This window comes from Elephas maximus, chromosome 24 (assembly GCF_024166365.1).
Source record: "Elephas maximus indicus isolate mEleMax1 chromosome 24, mEleMax1 primary haplotype, whole genome shotgun sequence".
Taxonomy (NCBI): domain Eukaryota; kingdom Metazoa; phylum Chordata; class Mammalia; order Proboscidea; family Elephantidae; genus Elephas; species Elephas maximus.
In genome coordinates, this window is record NC_064842.1 from 54,851,696 (window position 1) to 54,872,791 (window position 21,096).

The 21,096-nt window shown below is 37.2% G+C and overlaps 1 protein-coding gene across 2 annotated transcripts in view; it reads right to left on the reverse strand.

Annotated features, from left to right (window-relative positions):
• BRINP3 (BMP/retinoic acid inducible neural specific 3) overlaps window positions 1-21,096 on the reverse strand; it is a 549,556-nt gene that overhangs the window by 280,769 nt on the left and 247,691 nt on the right. Inside the window, exon 3 of one of the 2 annotated variants that reach the window (XM_049868306.1) lies at window positions 1,095-1,285. The exons of the other annotated variant lie outside the window; for it this stretch is intronic. Within the exon in view, the coding sequence (XP_049724263.1) occupies window positions 1,095-1,285 (191 nt within the window). The remainder of the gene's footprint in view (window positions 1-1,094; window positions 1,286-21,096) is intronic. 2 annotated transcript variants of the gene reach the window in all.

The following is a 21,096-nucleotide window of genomic DNA, read 5'->3' on the forward strand; positions in this document are numbered from 1 at the left end:
CAGTGCAGTTTGAATCCAGCAGACTCTCCTTGGAAACCCTATGGGGCAGTTCTACTCTGTCCTATAGCATCACCATGAGTCGGAATCAACTGTACGGCAACTGGTTAGGTTTAGTTTTGGTTTTCTGGAAGAATCAGCTGGTATGACTTGCTGACAGATAGGAATGGCAGGTAAGAGAAGGAAAGGACTCCTCTCAGAGGAAGAAAATGAAGAGCAGGTGGTCTTTCATGTACAACCACACCCTTGCTTTGAATCAGCCTGCCTGGCTTTGGGTTTTGGTAAATTTATTAAGAAACTGACAAGGACGTAGGGACTCACCTACTTTTTGTGTCTTTTCTGTCCAATTGTATTCAATGTTTATTATTATTATTATTATCATTATAAAACCGTACAAATCCATTTCTAAATGGAGTGGTTGAATGTGTTTTGAAGTTACACACAAAATTAAAAGTACAGAATTCTGGGATATTTTCATCTATTAAGAAAATGTCATGTCTTGTCTATTACACCATAACTCCCCAAATATAATTTAAATATATTGAAAGTGATGAATCATATATCATAATAAACATTATTAAAAATAGCTCTCTTAATTTATAAATTGAGAAGTAACATTACTGATCTGTATTCTCATATTATGCATCATAATACACATTTATCTCTTTCCAAATTGTATATCAACCTCAATCAAAAATACTAAAATAACATGAAAATGTAATTGTAGATCTTTGTCATTTACTCCAGGAGCTTTTTCCTGCTCTCTACACCCAGAATAAATGACTCCCAACTGTGACCACTTATAACTAATTTTTAAACAAAATTTTTAAACAACATCTTCTTGTATTTTAGAGTGTAATAACTTGACTATATTTAATGCGTGTGAGTAGACTGTAAATTGCTTTTAAGGCAGGGACTAAGCGATATTCATCTACCTCATGATTGTGAACAAGGCACTCAATAAATGTGTTGAATACATTAATGAATGAATTTTAGAGATTATTCAAACCGTAGGTATCTAGACTAATCTACTACTTTGATTTATACAGTTTTATATACAAGCACACACAGGCACAAATATTTTTAAAGAGTCGTACCTCCCAAAGTAGCAGATAGCAAGAAATGTGTTCCATATTTCTTGATAAGGTTTTCTGTGATTTGCTGAAGGGTAGGTCGACGTCCCAAAAATCTTATGTTGCGGAAGAATTCAGGGGCAAGAGGCAGAGGGGAGCCAAGGAAATTTCTTCTCTCGACTGCAAGGTTATTTACTTTCCAGCGGCCAAACTCCCTGAAAAGCAAATTTATTTTTATTGATAAATACATCATCTATCCGAATGTTTTCATTTGAAAAGTTCAGTAGGTAGTTTAGTTGGGGTCACTACATTACATTGATTCTTGCTTGTAATAATATGCCATGTTCTATGAAGAGGAGAAGCAATGTTTATAATTTATTTAATTAGAGTAAGTAGTCCAAAACAAGTCACTTAGTGGAAAAGAAGCCTTTAAATTGAACACCTTCCACTGAATTTTTACCAAGAAAAGATGCATCCATAAAAATAATTTTAACATGCCAAGGTAATATTTTATCATTTTCTAGGGGAAATTAAAGAGTTAAATAATTTCATTTTTATCTCTCTATTCCTTTCTCTATTCACTGTAGAGTAGAAACTCGTAAAATCTCAGAGATATTATGGAAATGAAGAAGAACTTTAAAAAATTATCAGAAAGGGAACTATGCTTTCACAATAATCATTATTTACAACATATTTTGAAATTTGACTTTATTAGCAATTTCTCAAGAAGCAAAATGACTACAGAGAGACCAAATTAGAGAAACAGAACATATGGTTATAAAAGATGTATACACATATATTGAGTTAAAATCAATCTAATAATGCTTTAGAAAATAATTATGGCAAACTAGACCACCAGATACTATCTATAGAGATTTTTCTGAGGAGTAAATTGGTGAAAATCTCAAACACTTTCCACAAAGAAGAACCTAGTCTCCCTGGCCTAACAATGTCAAACATGTTAGGTTACCTGATTAATACTCAGCAAATAAAATATTTATTAAGTATTTTATAAGCATGTGCCATATTTACATACATTTTGGCCAAAAGTTTATCAAATGAATGCAATGATTAGTCATGGTTTATGATAAGGATACATCTGTGAACAAGACTCAAAAGTTCATGTCCTTATGGAGCTCATATTATAAAGGAAGTTAAGAGACAGGTAACTACAAAAGTTAAATTAAATTTTTAAAAAATCAGATTATGGTTAGTGGTGAGAACTACACAGTCTGTTGTTATAGGTGGTAGAACTGCGGGTGGCATGGCTCTATTTTACATTAGGTAACTATGGAGTGTGCCTCTAAAAAGGCAATATTTGACACCTGATTAAAGAAAAGTATCTAGGTGCAGGTAGACAGGAAACAGATATACATAGAATAGTAGCGACAGTTATACACTTCCAAAAAAAAAAAAAAAATAGGCATGTCCCTTGATAGATTCTCTAACTATAAATATTTTGCACACTTGGTACACACTTGGCAACCAAACTTAATCCAGTCTTTTGGAAACTGATTATGAGATTCAGTAAGGAATCTAGGAAAAACTTTGCCCTGAACAGAACTCAACTTAGTGCTTCCTTCACTGAGAAACTCCTGCTATCTCCTCTGCAAATCAGCTCATCTAAACAAGTTTGAATATCATTGATCTACCAAGGACTCTCAGACTTCAGCACCTATTAGCATCACCTGGGAACTCCATCACAGAGTTTCCTAAGTCATTAGGTTTGGGGTGAGGCCAAGAGTGTGGATTTTTAAGACAGTATGCTGCTGTTTATGGGCCCACTTTGAAGAAACTACCGATTTAGATAAATTAATATTTTGTCCTTAAAATCTACTCCAAATATTTTACTTTAAGTAAAAATATAAAGAGTGGATATATTATGATTTGGGTTTTCTTAGAAGAGGGTAGAAATGCCTTTATCTTTTCAAAACTGGATTGGCACTGATAATTTTTTGTTATGTTTTTCCTTTTCTTAATGAATTTACCTGGATTTTATGTATTTGTGTGTATTACATAGAATATATACTTGTATGTGTATACCTTGAAGAAATGGTGGGTAGAATTATGGACATCAAAGGCAATTCTGGTGAGGACTTGGAAGAAAGCAAGCAGAGCTATAGAGAGAGTATCTGTAGTCCTGGAGAACACATATGGCACCCCCAAAAAACATGTTTTGTAAATCCTAACCCCTGTGTCTGTGGTTATAATCCCATTTGAGAATGAGTTGTCTTGGTTATATTAATGAGGCAGGATAAGTATAGGGACTTTCTTGAGTCAATCTCTTTTGAGATATAAGAGCAGAAGAGCAGAGATAGGATAAGATACATGCCAAGACACATGGAGATCTCCAAGGAACCAGGAAGCAGAAGCTGAAGAGACAAAAACTTTCCTCCACAACCAACAAAGAAAGCATTCCACTCAAACAGGCATTCTAAATTCAGACTCCTAGCCTCCTAAACTGTGAGAAAATAAATATCTGTTAAATCCATCTACTTGTGGTATTTCTGTTATAGAGTCACTAGATAATTGAGGCAGAATTTGGTGCTGCTCTAAGAGATACCCTAAAATGTAGAAGCAGTTTTGGAATTGGGTAATGGGTAGACACTGGAAAGTTTTAAGGTGTCTAATAGTAAAAGCAGAAACACTGGTGGCCTAGTGGTTAAGTGCTATGGCTGCTAACCAAAAGGTTGGCAGTTCGAATCCACCAGGTGCTCCTTGGAAACTCTATGGGGCAGTTCTACTCTGTCCTATAGGGTCGCTATGAGTTGGAATTGACTTGACGGCGCTGGGTTTGTTTTTTGTTTTGTTTTTAATAGTAAAAGCTTAGATTGCCTTGAAGAAACTGTTGGTAGAATTACGGACATCAAAGGCAATTCTGGTGAGGGCTCAGAAGAAAGTAAGGAGAGCTACAGAGACAGTATCTGTAGTCTTGGAGAATACATATGGCACCCGAAACAGAATGTTCCTAGGAATGTTGATGTTAAATGAACCCTGGTGGTGCAGTGTTTAAGAGTTGACTGACAACCAAAAGGTTCAAATCCACCAGCCACCCTTGGAAACCTTATGGGGCAGTTTTACTCTGGCTGATAGGGTCACCATGATTCAGAATTGGCTCGACAGCAGTGGGGTTTTTTTTTGGTGAGGTTTTAAAAGAAAATGATGAACATGTGATTGGACAATGGAGAAAAAGCAATCCTTTTTATGCAGTGACAACTTGTCTGAATTATGTTCAAATGTTTGGTGGAAGGTAGACCTTGTAAATGATGAACTTGGCTATTTGGCTGATGAGATTTCTAAGCAAGTTCTTAAGGGGGCTGTGTGGTTTCTCCTTACTGCTTATAGTAAAATATGAGAAGAAAACGATGTACTTAAAAATGAACTGTGCAAAATGAAAGCGGAACTTAAAGATTTGGAAAATTATGTTTACAAACTAAGGACACATGTTCTAGAATGTTCACCAAGGATGTGCTGCACAATCTTTTGTTAAAGAGTTGAGTCTGTGATTTATGGATCTAACCAACTACCATAGCAGAAAACCCATCAGGTTAGATCGAAGGGGACAGAGAAAGAACGAAAAGAAAGAATGCTGTCTGCCTCTTGGAAATCTACAGACAGGGAACAGGCCAAAGGAGCTACATCTGTTTTCCTCCAAGAAAAGTAACGGACCATTCCTGGAGCAGCTCGGAGAGCTGCAGAACTATTGCAATTAGCACAGGAGTCAGGGCCTTCTCAGTTTCAGAGGGTGGAGCCACAGTCTCCTGGTTCTGGAGTATGGGGCTGCAGTTAAGGTGTGCCAGGGAAATGAGCCACTGCCCAATGCTGAGGGTATGGGACTGCCATGCCCATGGGGCAGAAAAACAGACTTGCCGGAGCCGAGGGTGTGAGGTTGCCACTCAGATGGACTAGGACAATGGGGCCACTAAAGCAGAAGGAGCAGAGTTGCCATCCCAGAGGACCTTAACTGTACAGCTGAAGCCCAGGACTGAGGCATTTCCACCCTGTATCCAGAGGGCATGCCACACCCCAGAGTCTGGAGGGCAGGAACATTGCCAAGATGGCCGCTGTTATGAATTGAATTGTGTCCCCCAAAATTATGTGTATCAATTTTACTAGGCCATGATTCCTGGTAGTGTGTGATTGTCCACCATTTCTTGATCTGATGTGATTTCTTATGTGTTGTAAATCTTACCTCTATGATGTTAACGAAGTGGGATTAGTGGCAGTTATGTTAATAAGACAGGGCTTAATCTACAAGATTAGGTTGTGTTTTATGTTAATCTCATTGAGATATAAAAGGGAAAAGCCAGCAGAGAGACATGGAAACCTCATACCACCAAGAAACAAGAGCCAGGAGAATAACACATCCTTTGGACCCTGGGTCCTTGCAAGAAGCAGCTCCTTGACAAGGGCAGATTGATGACAAGTACCTTCTCCTAGATCTGACAGACAAAGTCTTCCTGTGGAGCTAGCACCCTGAATTTGGACTTCTAGTTTCCTAGACTGTGAAAGAATAAATTCCTCTTTGTTAAAACCATCCACTTGTACTATTTCTGTTATAGCTGTACTAGATAACTAAGGTAGCCCCAAAGAAAAGAGGATTATTTTCAAGCTTTGAGAGCTAATGGAAATTGTTCTGCTGGGTTTTAGACTTGCCGGGTGCCTGCTATCCCTTCTTTCCCTTCAATTTCTTCCATTTATAATGGAAATGTGTACATTGTGCTTGTTCCACCATTGTACTTTGGAAACAGATAGCTTGAAGTCTAGGTTTCACAGATGAAGAGAAATTTTGCACCAGGATGCAATATCCGTAAAGTCTCACCCATATTTGATTTAGATTCTTCAGAAGATGGAATTTTGGACTTAGAATTAATTTAAGACTTTTGCAATGATGTGATGGGGTGAATGTGTTTTGCATGTGGCAAGGATACAAATTCGGGAGGGCCAAAGGGTGGAATGTTATTGATTGAATTATGTTCCTTAAAAATGTGTTGTAAACCCTAACCCTTATGCCTATGGTTATAATCCCATTTGGGGATGGATTGCCTTTGTTACATTAATGAGTCAGTATTAGTGTAGGGCCTATCTTGAGTCAATCTCTTTTGAGATATAAAAGAGAAAACAAGTGAGCAGAATAGAGATAGGGTAAAATAAATGCTAAGACACATAAATTCTCCAAAGAACCAAGAAGCAGATGCAGAAGAGACAAGGACCTTTCTCCAGAGCTGACAGAGAAAGATTTCCCCTGTAGCTAGAGCTCTGAATTCACACTTCTAGCCTCCTAAACTGTAAAAAAATGAATTTCTGTTTGGTAAAGCCATCCACTTGTGGTATTTTTGTTATAGCAGCACTAGATAACTAAGACAGAGACCATATAAAATTATTTAGGTTTTAGTTTTTTTATTGTTTTATATTGCTAGCTATATAGCAATATAATACTTCTAAGAACTTCTAAGAACTTTATTAAAACATAACCTCAGAATGAGTTCCTCATTAATTCCAAGAGTTACATGCTTAACTCGAAACATTAGTTTGTTTTATCTCCTTGAAAAAAATTATAATTTTATCAAGAAAAAGTACTGCAGCTTGAACCTAAAGTTGTGGCGCACCTTTTTCAATGGTTTAAAGTGCTAAATTGATCAACTCATATGTATACATTCATAGATTAACATGTGAGCTGCTAAGTAAATTAATCAGCTATAAATAACCAAGATATATTATATGCAGTATTAAACTTTTCCAAATTCCTGAAGTGTTTTGCTTTATGAATAAGAGTAAATATGTATTAAAACAAAACAAAAACCATAACCTGTTGTTGTCAAGTCGATTCTGACTCATAGCAACACTATAGGACAGAGTAGAACTGCCCCATAGAGTTTCTAAGGAGCAGCTGGAGTGTTCAAGCTGCCAACATTTTGGTTAGCAGCCACAGCTCTTAACCACTATGTGACAGGTGCTCCCAATGTGTACTAAAAGAGTACGATTCTAGCTTTCCTTATTATTATTATTTTTAATAATTAGGAAACTTACAAATACAAACCTATGATCTATTTTGAACTAAAGTATTTACAGTATTCCTTATTTTGTCTCTCTTAAATTTGACAAAGGGCAGATATAACATGAAAGGGATAAAACACATTCATTATGTCATTTTCCGAGGTTAGTTTATAACACTGGTTACGAATTAACTTTCCCTAGAAAATTTGTTTACTATTTGATAATTGTCTCCTATTAGTAAGACTCTTGCAATATAGACAAATTTCTGACCTCAAAGTTTCAAAGTTTATACCGAGAGTGACAATAGGTAAATAAATACTTTGAAATTCAAGGGCTTTAAAATATTTAGGTGCAAAAATACAAGTAACTTACATAACACAATTCCTCTACCAAGTTTATCACTATTCTTTACAATAAATGTTCCTGTTCTAACTCCGTTCATGCATGTTTTCTCTCCCCTTAGAGTCACATGCTTTGTAGGGAGATAACCGAGACAGCGGTGACCTTCCGGGGCGTCTCCTTCAGCTATCAGTTGCTTTATATCACCTCAGAACGGTAAACTCAGTTACCTCCTCAGCTCACCTTCCAACGTTTCAGTTGGACAGGGCACTTCGCCATCTCACCTGCCTGATTTCTTTTCCTTGTCAGACAACAACCAAAAGAAAAAGGTAAACTCCTTGGGGACATCACCGAACTAAAACTAAATAAATAAATTCATTTGCATTGGCAACTATAGAAAACACATGTACATATATTTAATTCAAGAGACTTACCTAAATTATTGTCCTAGCTCTAAAAAAATCTTTTAATATAAATAATGAAGTAAATCATTACATTTTGTTTTGTGTATATCCAACTAGTGTAGTTTGTGTAGAAAACACAAATGCTGTGTTGAGATCTAAGAAATCTCTCCTTTCTGCTCAACACATTTGGTTTATATCCTAGTGATGCATGATCACTCTTACAATCTGCACAAGTTTTTGGTGAAAACCCAGATAGAAAGTGCTGAAATAATCCTTCTTATCAGTGGTGATGAGAACCCTTTAAGAAAACCAACTCTGGACGTTTAAGTACCACACTGTGAGTAGTAGACATTAGGTATGATTACAAATACATAATGTTTCTTCATTCTGGGCACGAAACTGTTACATCTCCTAGAGTCCTTTAATGTCAGTGTGGCTACATAGCTTATTTTGATCAATACAGTGAAACATATATGGTTAGACTCGTCCATCAGCCTGGGACCTTCATAAACTCTGATGATTGAAAACTTCCCGCCCCCTTTTAACCCTGCAGATTACAAGAATAAACAAGTATTTGAACTAAAAATAAATTTTGTCATGTTATGCTACCAAGATTATGGGACCATTACTTTGTTTTTTCTCAACATAATCTAGTCCATCATAATTGAAATATTTTGACTTCAGGGTAACTTGGGAAGGCAATAAGGAACTAAGGTTGTACATAAACTGGTACTTTATGAGTATCTTTTTTTTTCCTTCTTGAAGATAAAATTTACCTCAGTTGCCCCTAGACCATGGATTCATTAAATTCTGGAGAAACACAGATATAGAGCACTGAACTGAAACCATGCTGTTGGATATAATTATCATAATGAGAGCATTTTACTAAACGCATCTCGGGATTCCATCCAGATGCTTTATATTTATATTAAATAAGTGCATGGTTGTACCAAATAAGTGCTGCATTCTACTTGGAGTCTTCACACAACATAAACATCTTCCCATCAGAACCTTTGAAAGTCTTTAAATGAAATAGGCACATTCATTAGAGTTTAATGTAACTCAGCCCCTTTAGAGGCACCACTATTAAGCAAAGGACACAAATGGGCTATAACCAGTTCAGCCAGAACATTACTTTGAAATGTTTTTGTTGGCTCTAAGAAGCCTGTATTAGTTGGTTAAAGTTGTGTGTTTGTCTGATAAAAAATTCTGACTTGCAAGCATTTATTACTATATGTATACTTTTCTACAACAATGTTTATTACCATTTACTCCTACCCATCTCATAAAAAAAAAGATTGGGAAACAAGAATGACACCATCAAATTCTATTTAAATAGTGTTCATATCATTGCCATTGACTTCTTTTATTATTATTTAATTTCTATGTGAATACATAAATACACTCAGCATATTTGAAATATATTAACTACTAAGATTACTTTTAAAATTGCACATATATATTTGGTCCCCGAAAATATAGAATCTGCCACTGTTGAAATTTGAAATTTTATACTTATGGCCATAGGAAAAGCAGTATATATTAAAAAAAAAAAAAAAAAAATGACAAAACCAGATGATGTATTTGCTGAAAAGACTTATTATGTTTAACTGCTAATTTATGCTAAATAAATTTGCTTGCCTAAAGCTCTAAAAGCTATTATTATATTACTTTTCACATAACTACATTTGTTGTCATATAATTTTAATTCTATCAATACTCATTAAAATGTGCAGACCCAACAGAAAATTAAAACAAAATATATTATCCAAGCACTAATCCACTGTGAACAAATTCAGCATGAGAGATATAAACTGACTTGCCAATCATTAGTAGCAATAACTTTCTAATTACATGTGTAAAATCATACTGATCTTAAGGAAAACCACTAATAATCAATAATCAATACTAGCTCCTCATAATTTTATTATGTGCAACTGTTAAATATAAAATTGGCTCTTTTAATGCTCGTTCTGCATAGCTTCCACATCTCACAAATGACACTGGTTTCCACGTGGCATGTAAAAAGGAAACGTCCCTAAATGCTTGGAAGACTACAGTTCTAAAGCCTAGGTTTTTACCTCTGGTGGCCAGTGGTTAAGCACTTGGCTGCTAATAGAAAGGTTGGTGGCTCAAATCCAAGAGCTGCTCTGTGGAAGAAAGATGTGGCAGTCTGCTTCCATACGCATTTACAGCCTTGGATACCCTAGGGTTGCTATGAGTCGGAATCAACTCATCGGCATTGGGTTTGGTTTGGATTTTTGGTCATGGGCTAAGCAGTTGGCAAGGAATCTAGAAGGCAGAAAATCTATTCCCCTGCCCCTTGATACACCCATACATTTTTGTTTGTTAGTTTTTAGCAGTAGTGGAAATTTTTCAAGCGTGACAAGCATTCTAGATGCATTTTTGGAAGTGTTTTGCACTTCAGCAGAATGAAACTATACAAATAAAATACTGGAAGGGAAGCATAAACACAAAGTAAAATCTTTACGTGCAGGATTTGTGAGAAACACCGAATAATAACAGTTGTATTTTGAATGAGCTGCCAAACTTAGAGTAGACTGGAGAAGACAGTATGATTGTAATAAACATTTATCCATCCCATGAAGCAGTGGGGACTCACTGTAACCATAGCCTTCTGCCTATATCATTGAATCAAATGAGATAGACGTTGGGTTATTGAGAATTTTTACAGGATGATCTCTTTTTGATTGCTAATGTATATTTCTAATCTTAAAATATGTTAAATGTATGGGGCTATGAATTGACTGATGAAATAATTTGATTTTATTCTCCATAGTTTTGATTGCTTCCTGGAGTTTAATAATTAGAGTTTTATTCTATCTGTATGGGAAAAATACCACAGAATTCAATTATTTATATTGCTTAAAAAAGTGGAAAATACTCGCATACCATGCAAGAATTTAAATGTTTTATAAAAGCAAGAATTCAAAAGAAAGAATGGATTTTGGAGTCAGAGAGCTGAAGTCCCCATTCTAGCCTCATCACTTAGTAGCTGTACAAATTTTGGCATGTTCTTACCTCAATGATGTAATATTGGCTGTAGAGTTTTTTAAAGAAGTAAATTCTGAAAAAAAACTACTTAGAATGATAGGGGGAACACTACTAATCTTGCAAATCTTGGTATATATAAAGCATTAGGTTATGAAGCCTCAGATTTTTGTCCCAGGATGTGAATTTAAATGTATAGAAATATTATTGATCAAGGTAATGGACTTTAGTGGAATTAATAAGTAAAATTAACAGAAGAAATTATAAATACAAACATACTCGGAGAACCTAGAAATAATTCTTCTTTATCTAGTCATAGGCTAATATGTTAAGTGCTCATGATGAGGATGAGTAAGAGCCAAAAAAATACATATCTGATGATGAAAAATGAATTTTTTTGGTAATTTCTTCAAATATTTAAACAGTTTCACAGCAATTTATTTATGATAATAAAATCTTATTGAATCAAACTTTCATAAAGCAAGGCTGTTCTTAGGTGCCATCACGTTGGCTCCGACTCATAGTGACTAGATGTACAACAGAACAAAACACTACCTGGGGAGGCGGGGCCAAGATGGCTGACTAGGTAGAAGCTATCTCAGATCCCTCTTGCAACAAAGACTCGGAAAAACAAATGAATCGATCACATACATGACGATCTACGGACCCTGACCATCAAACACAGATCTAAAGAGTTGACCTGAGTGACAGAGACTGAGAATGAACAACCACGGGGAAGCAGCGACTGTTTTCGGAGACTGAAGCCAGCGTCCCAGTCAGGAAACCTTCGCGCCGGGCTTTGGACTGGGCACAGGGGAGCTGAGCACGGCATCCTGTGATGACACAAACACGGTGCGCACCCCTAGCCCCCTGAACTGACCTCGGGGGAAACCCAGCCAGTGCACGCAGGCAGCGCAGTGACGCAGCTGACTGGAGGAGAAGTCACCGGGAGGCAGTGACTGGTTTTGGAGCCAGGAGTGCGGCGTCCCAGCTGGGGAACCTTGACGCTGGGCTTTGCACTGGGAGCGGAGGAACTAACCACGGCTTCTGAGACAGTGCAAGAATGGGACGTGGGCCTGACCCTCGGGGGCAATCTCTACCAAGCAAGCGCACACAGTCGACGCGCCCCTTGGGAATCTCAGAAAAAAGACATCCCAAGCAAGATAAGTAACTTTGTCTATATTCCGGGGTTCTACTCTCTCCTATTTATCTGAACCCTTCCCTCCCCTTCCCAGGCGGCTTCATTAACATTGGAATTTCCTGAGCCAGTGAGAGAACCGCACTGTGGTTTTTCTTTCTTTTCTTTTCTTTCTTTCTTTTTTTTTTTTTTGGTCTTTTCCTAACCCATTCTCCTGGCCTGAGAGAAGGAGCTACAAAAAACCCAAGGACCAAAAATCCTTCCCTAATTGGACTAAAAACACAGAACCAGATCTAGCCAAGCATATGTGATCCACAGTCTTGGGCTTTCATCCCTACAGGGAACAAGGTGGCTATTATAATGCAAAGGCATTTCTGACAGGGATCTGACTGTAATTGTTTTAGCAGATTACTAGAAAGACAAGTTTCCCAGGTCTGATATCTCTGCATATTCAACAGAGCCCTCACCAACCCACAACAGGGAACTGAGGGCTGAAGCTCCCCCTAGACCACCTAGCCTCCAGCCTTAGGGGTGTAAGGAGGGTGACACCTACCAATCTGTAGAGGTACTTGCATTGGAGGCCTAAGGTACAGCTGCAGAGCCCACCCACCAAAGTGCTTTAGGAATAGAGACACACCTACCTCACTGGCACTTGGGGGAAGCCTGTCAGCATCCTGCCCCCCTCCCCGGAGTGTGAACCCCTGCTGCTACTAGAATATGGTGCACACAACTATCACCACTACTTCCCTAGGTGGATAGGTGACAGTCTGCACCACACACTTGGTGACACAAAGCCAGATTCTACTCAAGAATAGTGAACGGACTCTTAGGCTTATATATCTGGTAACAACCCAAACCAGCTGGTAATAGGACATAAGTGAGTCAAGGGCTACAACAATCAAGACAGCACAATCTAATAGCCCATCTACGTATATTGAAAGAAAATAAAGCAAGGTAAGACTCCGTGAGCAAATATAGAATAAATCACTACAATATCTTAAAGATGGCTTGGAGACAGCAGTCGATATAAAACCACATAAAGAAGCAGACCATGATTGCTTCTATAACTCCCCAAATTAAAGAATCAAAATCTTTTCCAAATGAAGACACAATCCTGGAATTGCCAGATACAGAATACAAAAAATAATTTATAGAATGCTTCAAGACATCTGGCATGACCTCAGAAATGAAATAAGGCAAGCTACAGAAAAAGCCAAGGAACACACTGATAAAGCAGTTGAAGAACTCAAAAAGATTATTCAAGAACATAGTGGAAAAATTAATAAGTTGCAAGAATCCATAGAGAGACAGCATTCAGAAATCCAAAAGATTAACAATAAAATTACAGAATTAGACAACGCAATAGGAAGTCAGAGGAGCAGACTCGAGCAGTTGGAATGCAGAGTGGGAAATCTGGGGGACCAGGGAATTGACACCAATATAGCTGAAAAAAAATCAGATAAAAGAATTAAAAAAAAATGAAGAAACCCTAAGAATCATGTGGGACTCTATCAAAAAGAATAACTTGCGTGTGATAGGAATCCCAGAACAGGGAGGGATAATCAGAAAATACAGAGAGAATAGTTAAGGAGCTCTTGGCAGAAAACTTCCCTGACATCATGAAAGATGAAAGGATATCTATCTAAGATGCTTATCGAACTCCATTTAAGATTGATCCAAAAAGAAAATCACCAAGACATATTATCATCAACCTTGCCAAAACCAAAGATAAAGAGAAAATTTTAAAAGCAACCAGGGATAAAAGAAAGGTCTCCTACAAAGGAGAATCAATAAGTTCAGACTACTCAGCAGAAACCATGCAGTCAAGAAGGCAATGGGATGACATATAAAGAGCACTGAAGGAAAAAAACTGCCAGCCAAGGATCATATATCCAGCAAAACTCTCTCTCAAATATGAAGGCGAAATTAAAACATTTACAGATAAACACAAGCTTAGAGAATTTGCAAAAACCAAACCAAAGCTACAAGAAATACTAAAGGAAATTGGTCAGAAAACCAATAATATCAGATACCAGCACAACACAACGTCACAGAACAGAACATCCTGATATCAACTCAAATAGGGAAACCACAAAAACAAATTAAGATTAATTGTAAAAAGAAAAAAACGCTCAAAATGGGAATCACTGAAGTCATTATGTAAAAGATCACAATAATCAAAAAAGGGACTAAAAACAGGACGCATAGAACTGCCATATGGAGAGGGATACAAGGCAATATAGGACAATACAAGTTAGGTTTTTACTTAGAAAAATAGGGGTAAATATTAAGGTAACCACAAAGAGGTATAACAACTCTATAACTCAAAATAAAAACCAAGAAAAACATAACAACTCAGCAAACATAAAGTCAAATACTATGAAAATGAGGAACACACAATTTACAAAGAAAAACGTCTCAGCACAAAAAAGTAAGTGGAAAAATGAAATTGTCAACAACACACATAAAAAGGCATCAAAATGACAGCACTAAATTCATACTTATTTATAATTACGCTGAATGTAAATGGACTAAATGCACCAATAAAGAGACAGAGAGTCTCAGACTGGATAAAGAAACACGATCCGTCTATATGCTGCCTACAAGAGACACGCCTTAGACTTAGAGACACAAACAAACTAAAGCTCAAAGGATGGAAAAAAATATATCAAGCAAACAATAAGCAAAAGAGAGCAGGAGTAGCAATATTAATTTCTGACAAAATAGACTTTAAAGTTAAATCCACCATAAAAAATAAAGAGGGACACTACATAATGATTAAACGGACAATTGACCAGGAAGATATAACCATATTAAATATTTATGCACCCAATGACAGGGCTGCAAGATACATAAATCAAATTTTAACAGAATTGAAAAGTGAGATAGACACCTCCACATATATAGTAGGAGACTTCAACACACCACCTTCGGAGAAGGACAGGACATACAGTAAGAAGCTCAATAGAGACACGGAAGACGTAATTGCTACAATCAACTAACTTAACCTCATTGACTTATACAGAACAGTCCACCCAACTGCTGTGAAGTATACTTTTTTAGAGCACATGGAACATTCTCTAGAATAGACCTAATATTTTAGGTCATAAAACAAACCTTTGCAGAATCTAAAATATTGAAATATTACAAAGCAGCTTCTCAGACCATAAGGCCATAAAAGTGGAAATCAATAACAGAAAAATTAGGGAAAAGAAATCAAATACATGGAAATTGAACAATACCCTGCTCAAAAAAGACTGGGTTATAGAAGACATTAAGGAGGGAATAAAGAAATTCATAGAATGCAACAAGAATGAGAACGCTTCCTATCAAAACCTCCGGGACACAGCAAAAGCAGTGCTCCGAGGTCAATTTATATTGATAAATGCACACATACATAAAGAAGAAGGAGCCAAAATCAGAGAACTGTCCCTACAACTTGAACAAATAGAAAGTGAACAACAGAAGAGTCCATCAGGCACCAGAAGAAAAGAGATAATAAAAATTAGAGCTGAACTACATGAATTAGAGAACAGAAAAACAATTGAAAGAATTAACAAACCAAAAGCTGGTTCTTTGAAAAAATTAACAAAATTGATAAACCATTGGCCAGACTGACTAAAGAAATACAGGAAGGGAAACAAATAACCCGAATAAGAAACGAGATGGGCCACATCACAACAGATCCAGCTGAAATTAAAAGAATCATATCAGATTATTACGAAAAATTATGCTCTAACAAAAATGCAAACCTAGAATAAAAGAATGAATTCCTAGAAAAACACTACCTACCTATACTAACACAATCAGAAGTAGAACAACTAAATAGACCCATAACAAAAGAAGAGATTGAAACCATAATCAAAAAACTCCCTACAAAAAAAAAACCCTGGCCCAGATGGCTTTACTGCAGAGTTCTACCAAACTTTCAGAGAAGAGTTAACACCACTACTACTAAAGGTATTTCAAAGCATAGAAAATGACGGAATACTACCTAACTCATTCTATGAAGCCACCATATCCCTGATACCAAAACCAGGTAAAGACATCACAAAAAAAAGAAAATAACAGACCTATATCCCTCATGAACACAGATGCAAAAATCCTCAACAAAATTCTAGCCAATAGAATTCAAAAAAATAATCCACCACTACTAAGTGGGATTTATACCAGGTATGCAAGGCTGGTTTAATATTAGAAAAACTATTAATGTAATCCACCATATAAATAAAACAAAAGACAAAAACCACATGATCTTATCAATTGATGCAGAAAAGGCATCTGACAAAGTCCAACACCGATTTATGATAAAAACTCTCACCAAAATAGGAATTGAAGGAAAATTCCTGAACATAATAAAGGGGATCTATACAAAGCCAACAGCCAACATCACTCTAAATGGAGAGAGCCTGAAAGCATTTCCCTTGAGAATGGGAACCAGATAAGGATGCCCTTTATCACCGCTCTTATTCAACATTGTGCTAGACGTCCTAACCAGGGCAATTAGGCTAGACAAAGAAATAAAGGGCATCCGATTGGCAAGGAGGAAGTAAAATTATCTCTATTCGCAGATGACATGAATCTTATACACAGAAAACCCTAAGGAATCCTCCAGAAAACTACTGAAACGAATAGAAGAGGTTGGCAGAGTCTCAGGTTATAAGATAAACATACAAAAATCACTTGGATTCCTCTACATCAACAAAAAGAACATCGAAGAGGAAATAACCAAATCAATACCACTCACAGTAGCCCCCAAGAAGATAAAATACTTAGGAATAAATCTTACCAAAGATGTAAAAGTCCTATACAAAGAAAACTACAAAGTACTACTGCAAGAAACTAAAAAGGACCTACTTAAGTGGAAAAGCATACCTTGCCCATGGATACGAAGAGTGAACATAGTAAAAATGTCTATTCTACCAAAAGGCCATCTATACATGCAATGCACTTCCGATCCAAATTCCAATGACATTTTTTATTGTGATGGAGAAACAAATAACCAACTTCACACGGAAGAGAAAGAACCCCAGGATAAGTAAAGCATTACTGAAAAAGAAGAAGAGTGGGAGGCCTTGCTCTACCTGATTTTAGAACCTATTATACAGCCACAGTAGTCAAAACAGGCTGGTACTGATACAACAGCAGGCACATAGACCAATGCAACAGAATTGAGAATCCAGACATAAATCCGTCCACATACGAGCAGCTGATATTTGACAAAGGCCCAGTGTCAGTTAATTGGGGAAAAGATAGTCCTTTTAACAAATAGTGCTGGCATAACTGGATATCTATTTGCAAAAAAATGAAACAGGGCCCATACCTTACACCATGCACAAAAACTAACTCCAAGTGCATCAAAGACCTAAACATAAAGACTAAAACGATAAAGATCATGGAAGAACAAATAGGGACAACGTTAGGAGCCCTAATACAAGGAATAAACAGAATACAAAATATTACCAAAAATGACAAAGAGAAACCAGAGAACTGGAATCTCCTAAAAATCAAACACCTATGCTCATCTAAAGACTTCACCAAAAGAGTAGAAAGACCACCTACAGACTGGGAAAGAATTTTCAGCTATGACATCTCCGACCAGCACCTGATCTCTAATATCTATATGATTCTGTTAAAACTCAACCACAAAAAGACAAACAATCCAATCAAGAAGTGGGCAAAGGATATGAACATGCACTTCACTAAAGAAGATATTCAGGCAGCTAACAGATACATGAGAAAATGCTCCCGATCATTAGCCATTAGAGAAATGCAAATTAAAACTACGATGAGATTCCATTTCACACCAACAAGGCTGGCATTAATCCAAAAAACACAAAATAATAAATGTTGGAGAGGCTGTGGAGAGATTGGAACTCATACACTGCTGGTGGGAATGTAAAATGGTACAACCACTTTGGAAATCTATCTGGCGTTTTCTTAAAAAGTTAGGAATAGAACTACCGTACAACCCAAAATCCCACTCCTCGGAATATACCCTAGAGAAATAAGAGCCTTCACACGAACACATATATGCATTCCCATGTTTATTGCAGCTCTGTTTACAATAGCAAAAAGCTGGAAGCAACCAAGGTGTCCATCAATGGATGAATGGTTAAATAAATTGTGGTATATTCACACAATGGAATACTACGCATCGATAAAAGCAGTGATGAATCTGTGAAACATTTCATAACATGGAGGAACCTGGAAGGCATTATGCTGAGTGAAATTAGTCAGAGGCAAAAGGACAAATATTGTATAAGACCACTATTATAAGATCTTGAGAAATAGTATAAACTGAGAAGAACACATACTTTTGTGGTTACGAGGAGGGGAGGGAGGGAGGGTGGGAGAGGGTTATTTACTGACTAGTTAGTAGATAAGAACTACTTTAGGTGAAGGGAAGGACAATACTCAATACACGGAAGGTCATCTCAACTGGATTGGACCAAAAGCAAACAAGTTTCCAGGATAAACTGAATGCTTCAAAGGTCAGCGGAGCAAGGGTGGGGGTTTGGGGACTATGGCTTAAGGGGACTTCTAAGTCAACTGGCAAAATAATACTATTATGAAAACATTCTGCATCCCACTTTGAAATGTGGCGTCTGGCGTCTTAAATGCTAACAAGCGGCCATCTAAGATGCATCAATTGGTCTCAACCCACCTGGATCAAAGGAGAATGAAGAACTCCAAGGTCACATGATAACTATGAGCCCAAGAGACAGAAAGGGCCCCATGAACCAGAGACTTACATCATCCTGAGACCAGAAGAACTAGATGGTGCCCGGCCACAACCGATGACTGCCCTGACAGGGAGCACAACAGAGAACCCTTGAGGAAGCCGAAGAATAGTGGGATGCAGACCCCAAATTCTCATAAAAAGACCAGACTTAATGGTCTGACTGAGACTAGAGGAATCCTGGTGGTCATGGTTCCCAAACCTTCTGTTGGCCCAGGACAGGAACCATTCCCAAAGACAACTCATCAGACATGGAAGGGACTGGACAGTGGGTTGGAGAGAGATGCTGACGAAGAGTGAGCTACTTGTATCAGGTGGACACTGGAGAGTGTGTTGGCATCTCCTGTCTGGAGGGGAGAAAGGAGGGTAGAGAGGGTTAGAAACTGGCAAAATTGTCACGAAAGGAGAGACTGCAAGGGCTGACTCACTAGGGGGAGAGTAAGTGGGAGTATGGAGTAAGGTGTATATAACTTATATGTGACAGTCTGATTTGATTTGTAAACGTTCACTTAAAGCTCAATAAAAAGTATTAAAAATAAATAAATAATAATAACTAAAAAAAGTAAAGAAAATACTATGGCTGGGTCAGGTGACCCTTAGTCCTCAAGGTGACATTTTCGCTTTTTAACATTTTTAAGAGGTCTCTTGTATCAGAGTTGCCAAATGAAGTGCATCATTTGATTTCTTGACTGCTGCTTCCATGGGTGTTGATTGTGGATACAAGTAAAATGAAATCTTTGACAACTTCAAAAAAAAAAAAAAAAACACTACCTGGTCCAGCATCCTCCTCACAATCAGTGCTGTTTGAGTTCATTGTTGCAGCCACTGTGTCAATCCAGATCACTGAGGGTCTTCCTCTTCTTCACTGGCCCTCTAATTTATCAAGCATGATGTCCTTCTCCAGGATCTGGTCCCTCCTGATACCTCGTCCAAAGAACGTGAGAGGAGCTCTCCCCATCCTTACTTCTAAGAACTTTCTGGCTGTACTTCTTCAAAGTCAGATTTGTTCCATCTTCTGGCGGTTCATGGTATATTCAATATTCTTTGCCAACACCATAATTCGAAGGCATCAATTCTTCATCAGTCCTCCTTATTGATTTTTCAGCTCTCCCATGCATATGAAGCAATTGAAAACACCATGGCTTGGGCCAGGCACACCTTAGTCCTTAGTGTGACATCTTTGCTTTCTAACACTTTAAAGAGTTTTTTTTTTTTTTTTACAAGGAATTTGCCCGGTGCAATTCTTTGTTTGATTTCTTAACTGTTGTTTCCATGGGTGTTGATTGTGGATCCAAATAAAATGAAATCCTTGACAATTTCAGTATTCTGTTTATCATGATGTTGCTTATTGATCCAGTTGTGAGGATGTTTGTTTTCTTTGTGTTTAGGTGAAATCCATACTGAAGGCTCTACTCTTTGATTTTCCTCAGCAAGTGTTTCAAGTCTTCTTCATTTTCAGCAGGCAAGGCTGTGTCACCTACACTTTGAAGTGTGTTAATGAGTCTTCCTCCAATCCTGATGCCACATTCTTCTTCATACAGTCCAGCTTCTCCAAATATTTGCTCAGCCTACAGATTAAGTATAATGAAAGAATACAACTCTGAAGCACATCTTTTCTGACTTTAAACAACGTAACATTCCCTTGTTCTGTTTGAATAACTGCCTCTTGTCTAAGTACAGGTTCCTTATGAGCACAATTAAATGTTCAGGAATTCCTATTATTTGCAATTTTATCAATAATTGGTTATGATCTACACAGTCGAAGGCCTTTGTATAGTCAAGAAAACACAGGTAAACATCTTCCTGGTATCCCTTGTTTTCATCCAGGATCCAACTGACTCCAGCAATGATATGCCTTTTTCCATGTCCTTTTCTGAATATGGTCTGAATTTCTGGCAGTACCCTATTATAGTACATTGCAACTGCCTTTGAAGGATTTTCAGCAAATTTTAACTTTAGTGTGATATTCATGATATTGTTTGATAATTTCCACATCTCTTGAATCACCTTTTTTTGGAATGGAAACAAATATGGATCTCTTCCAGTTGGTTGGCTAAGAAGCTGTCTTCCTAATTTCTTGACATAGACAAGTGAGCATCTTCAGCATTGAATTCCTTTGTTGACACATCTCAATTGGTACTCTGTCAATTTCTAAACCTTGTTTTTTGCCACTTCCTGTAGCACAGGCTAGACTTCTTTCTTTCATACCATCAGTTCTGGATCATATGTTACCTCTTGAAATGGGTGAATATCAACCAAGTCTTTTTGGTACAGTGACAGTGTATTCCTTCCATCTTTTTTGATGCTTCCTATGTTGTTCAATATTTTCCCTTAGTATCCTTCAATATTGAAACTCAAAGGTTGAATTTTTTCTTCAGTTCTTTCAGCTTGAGA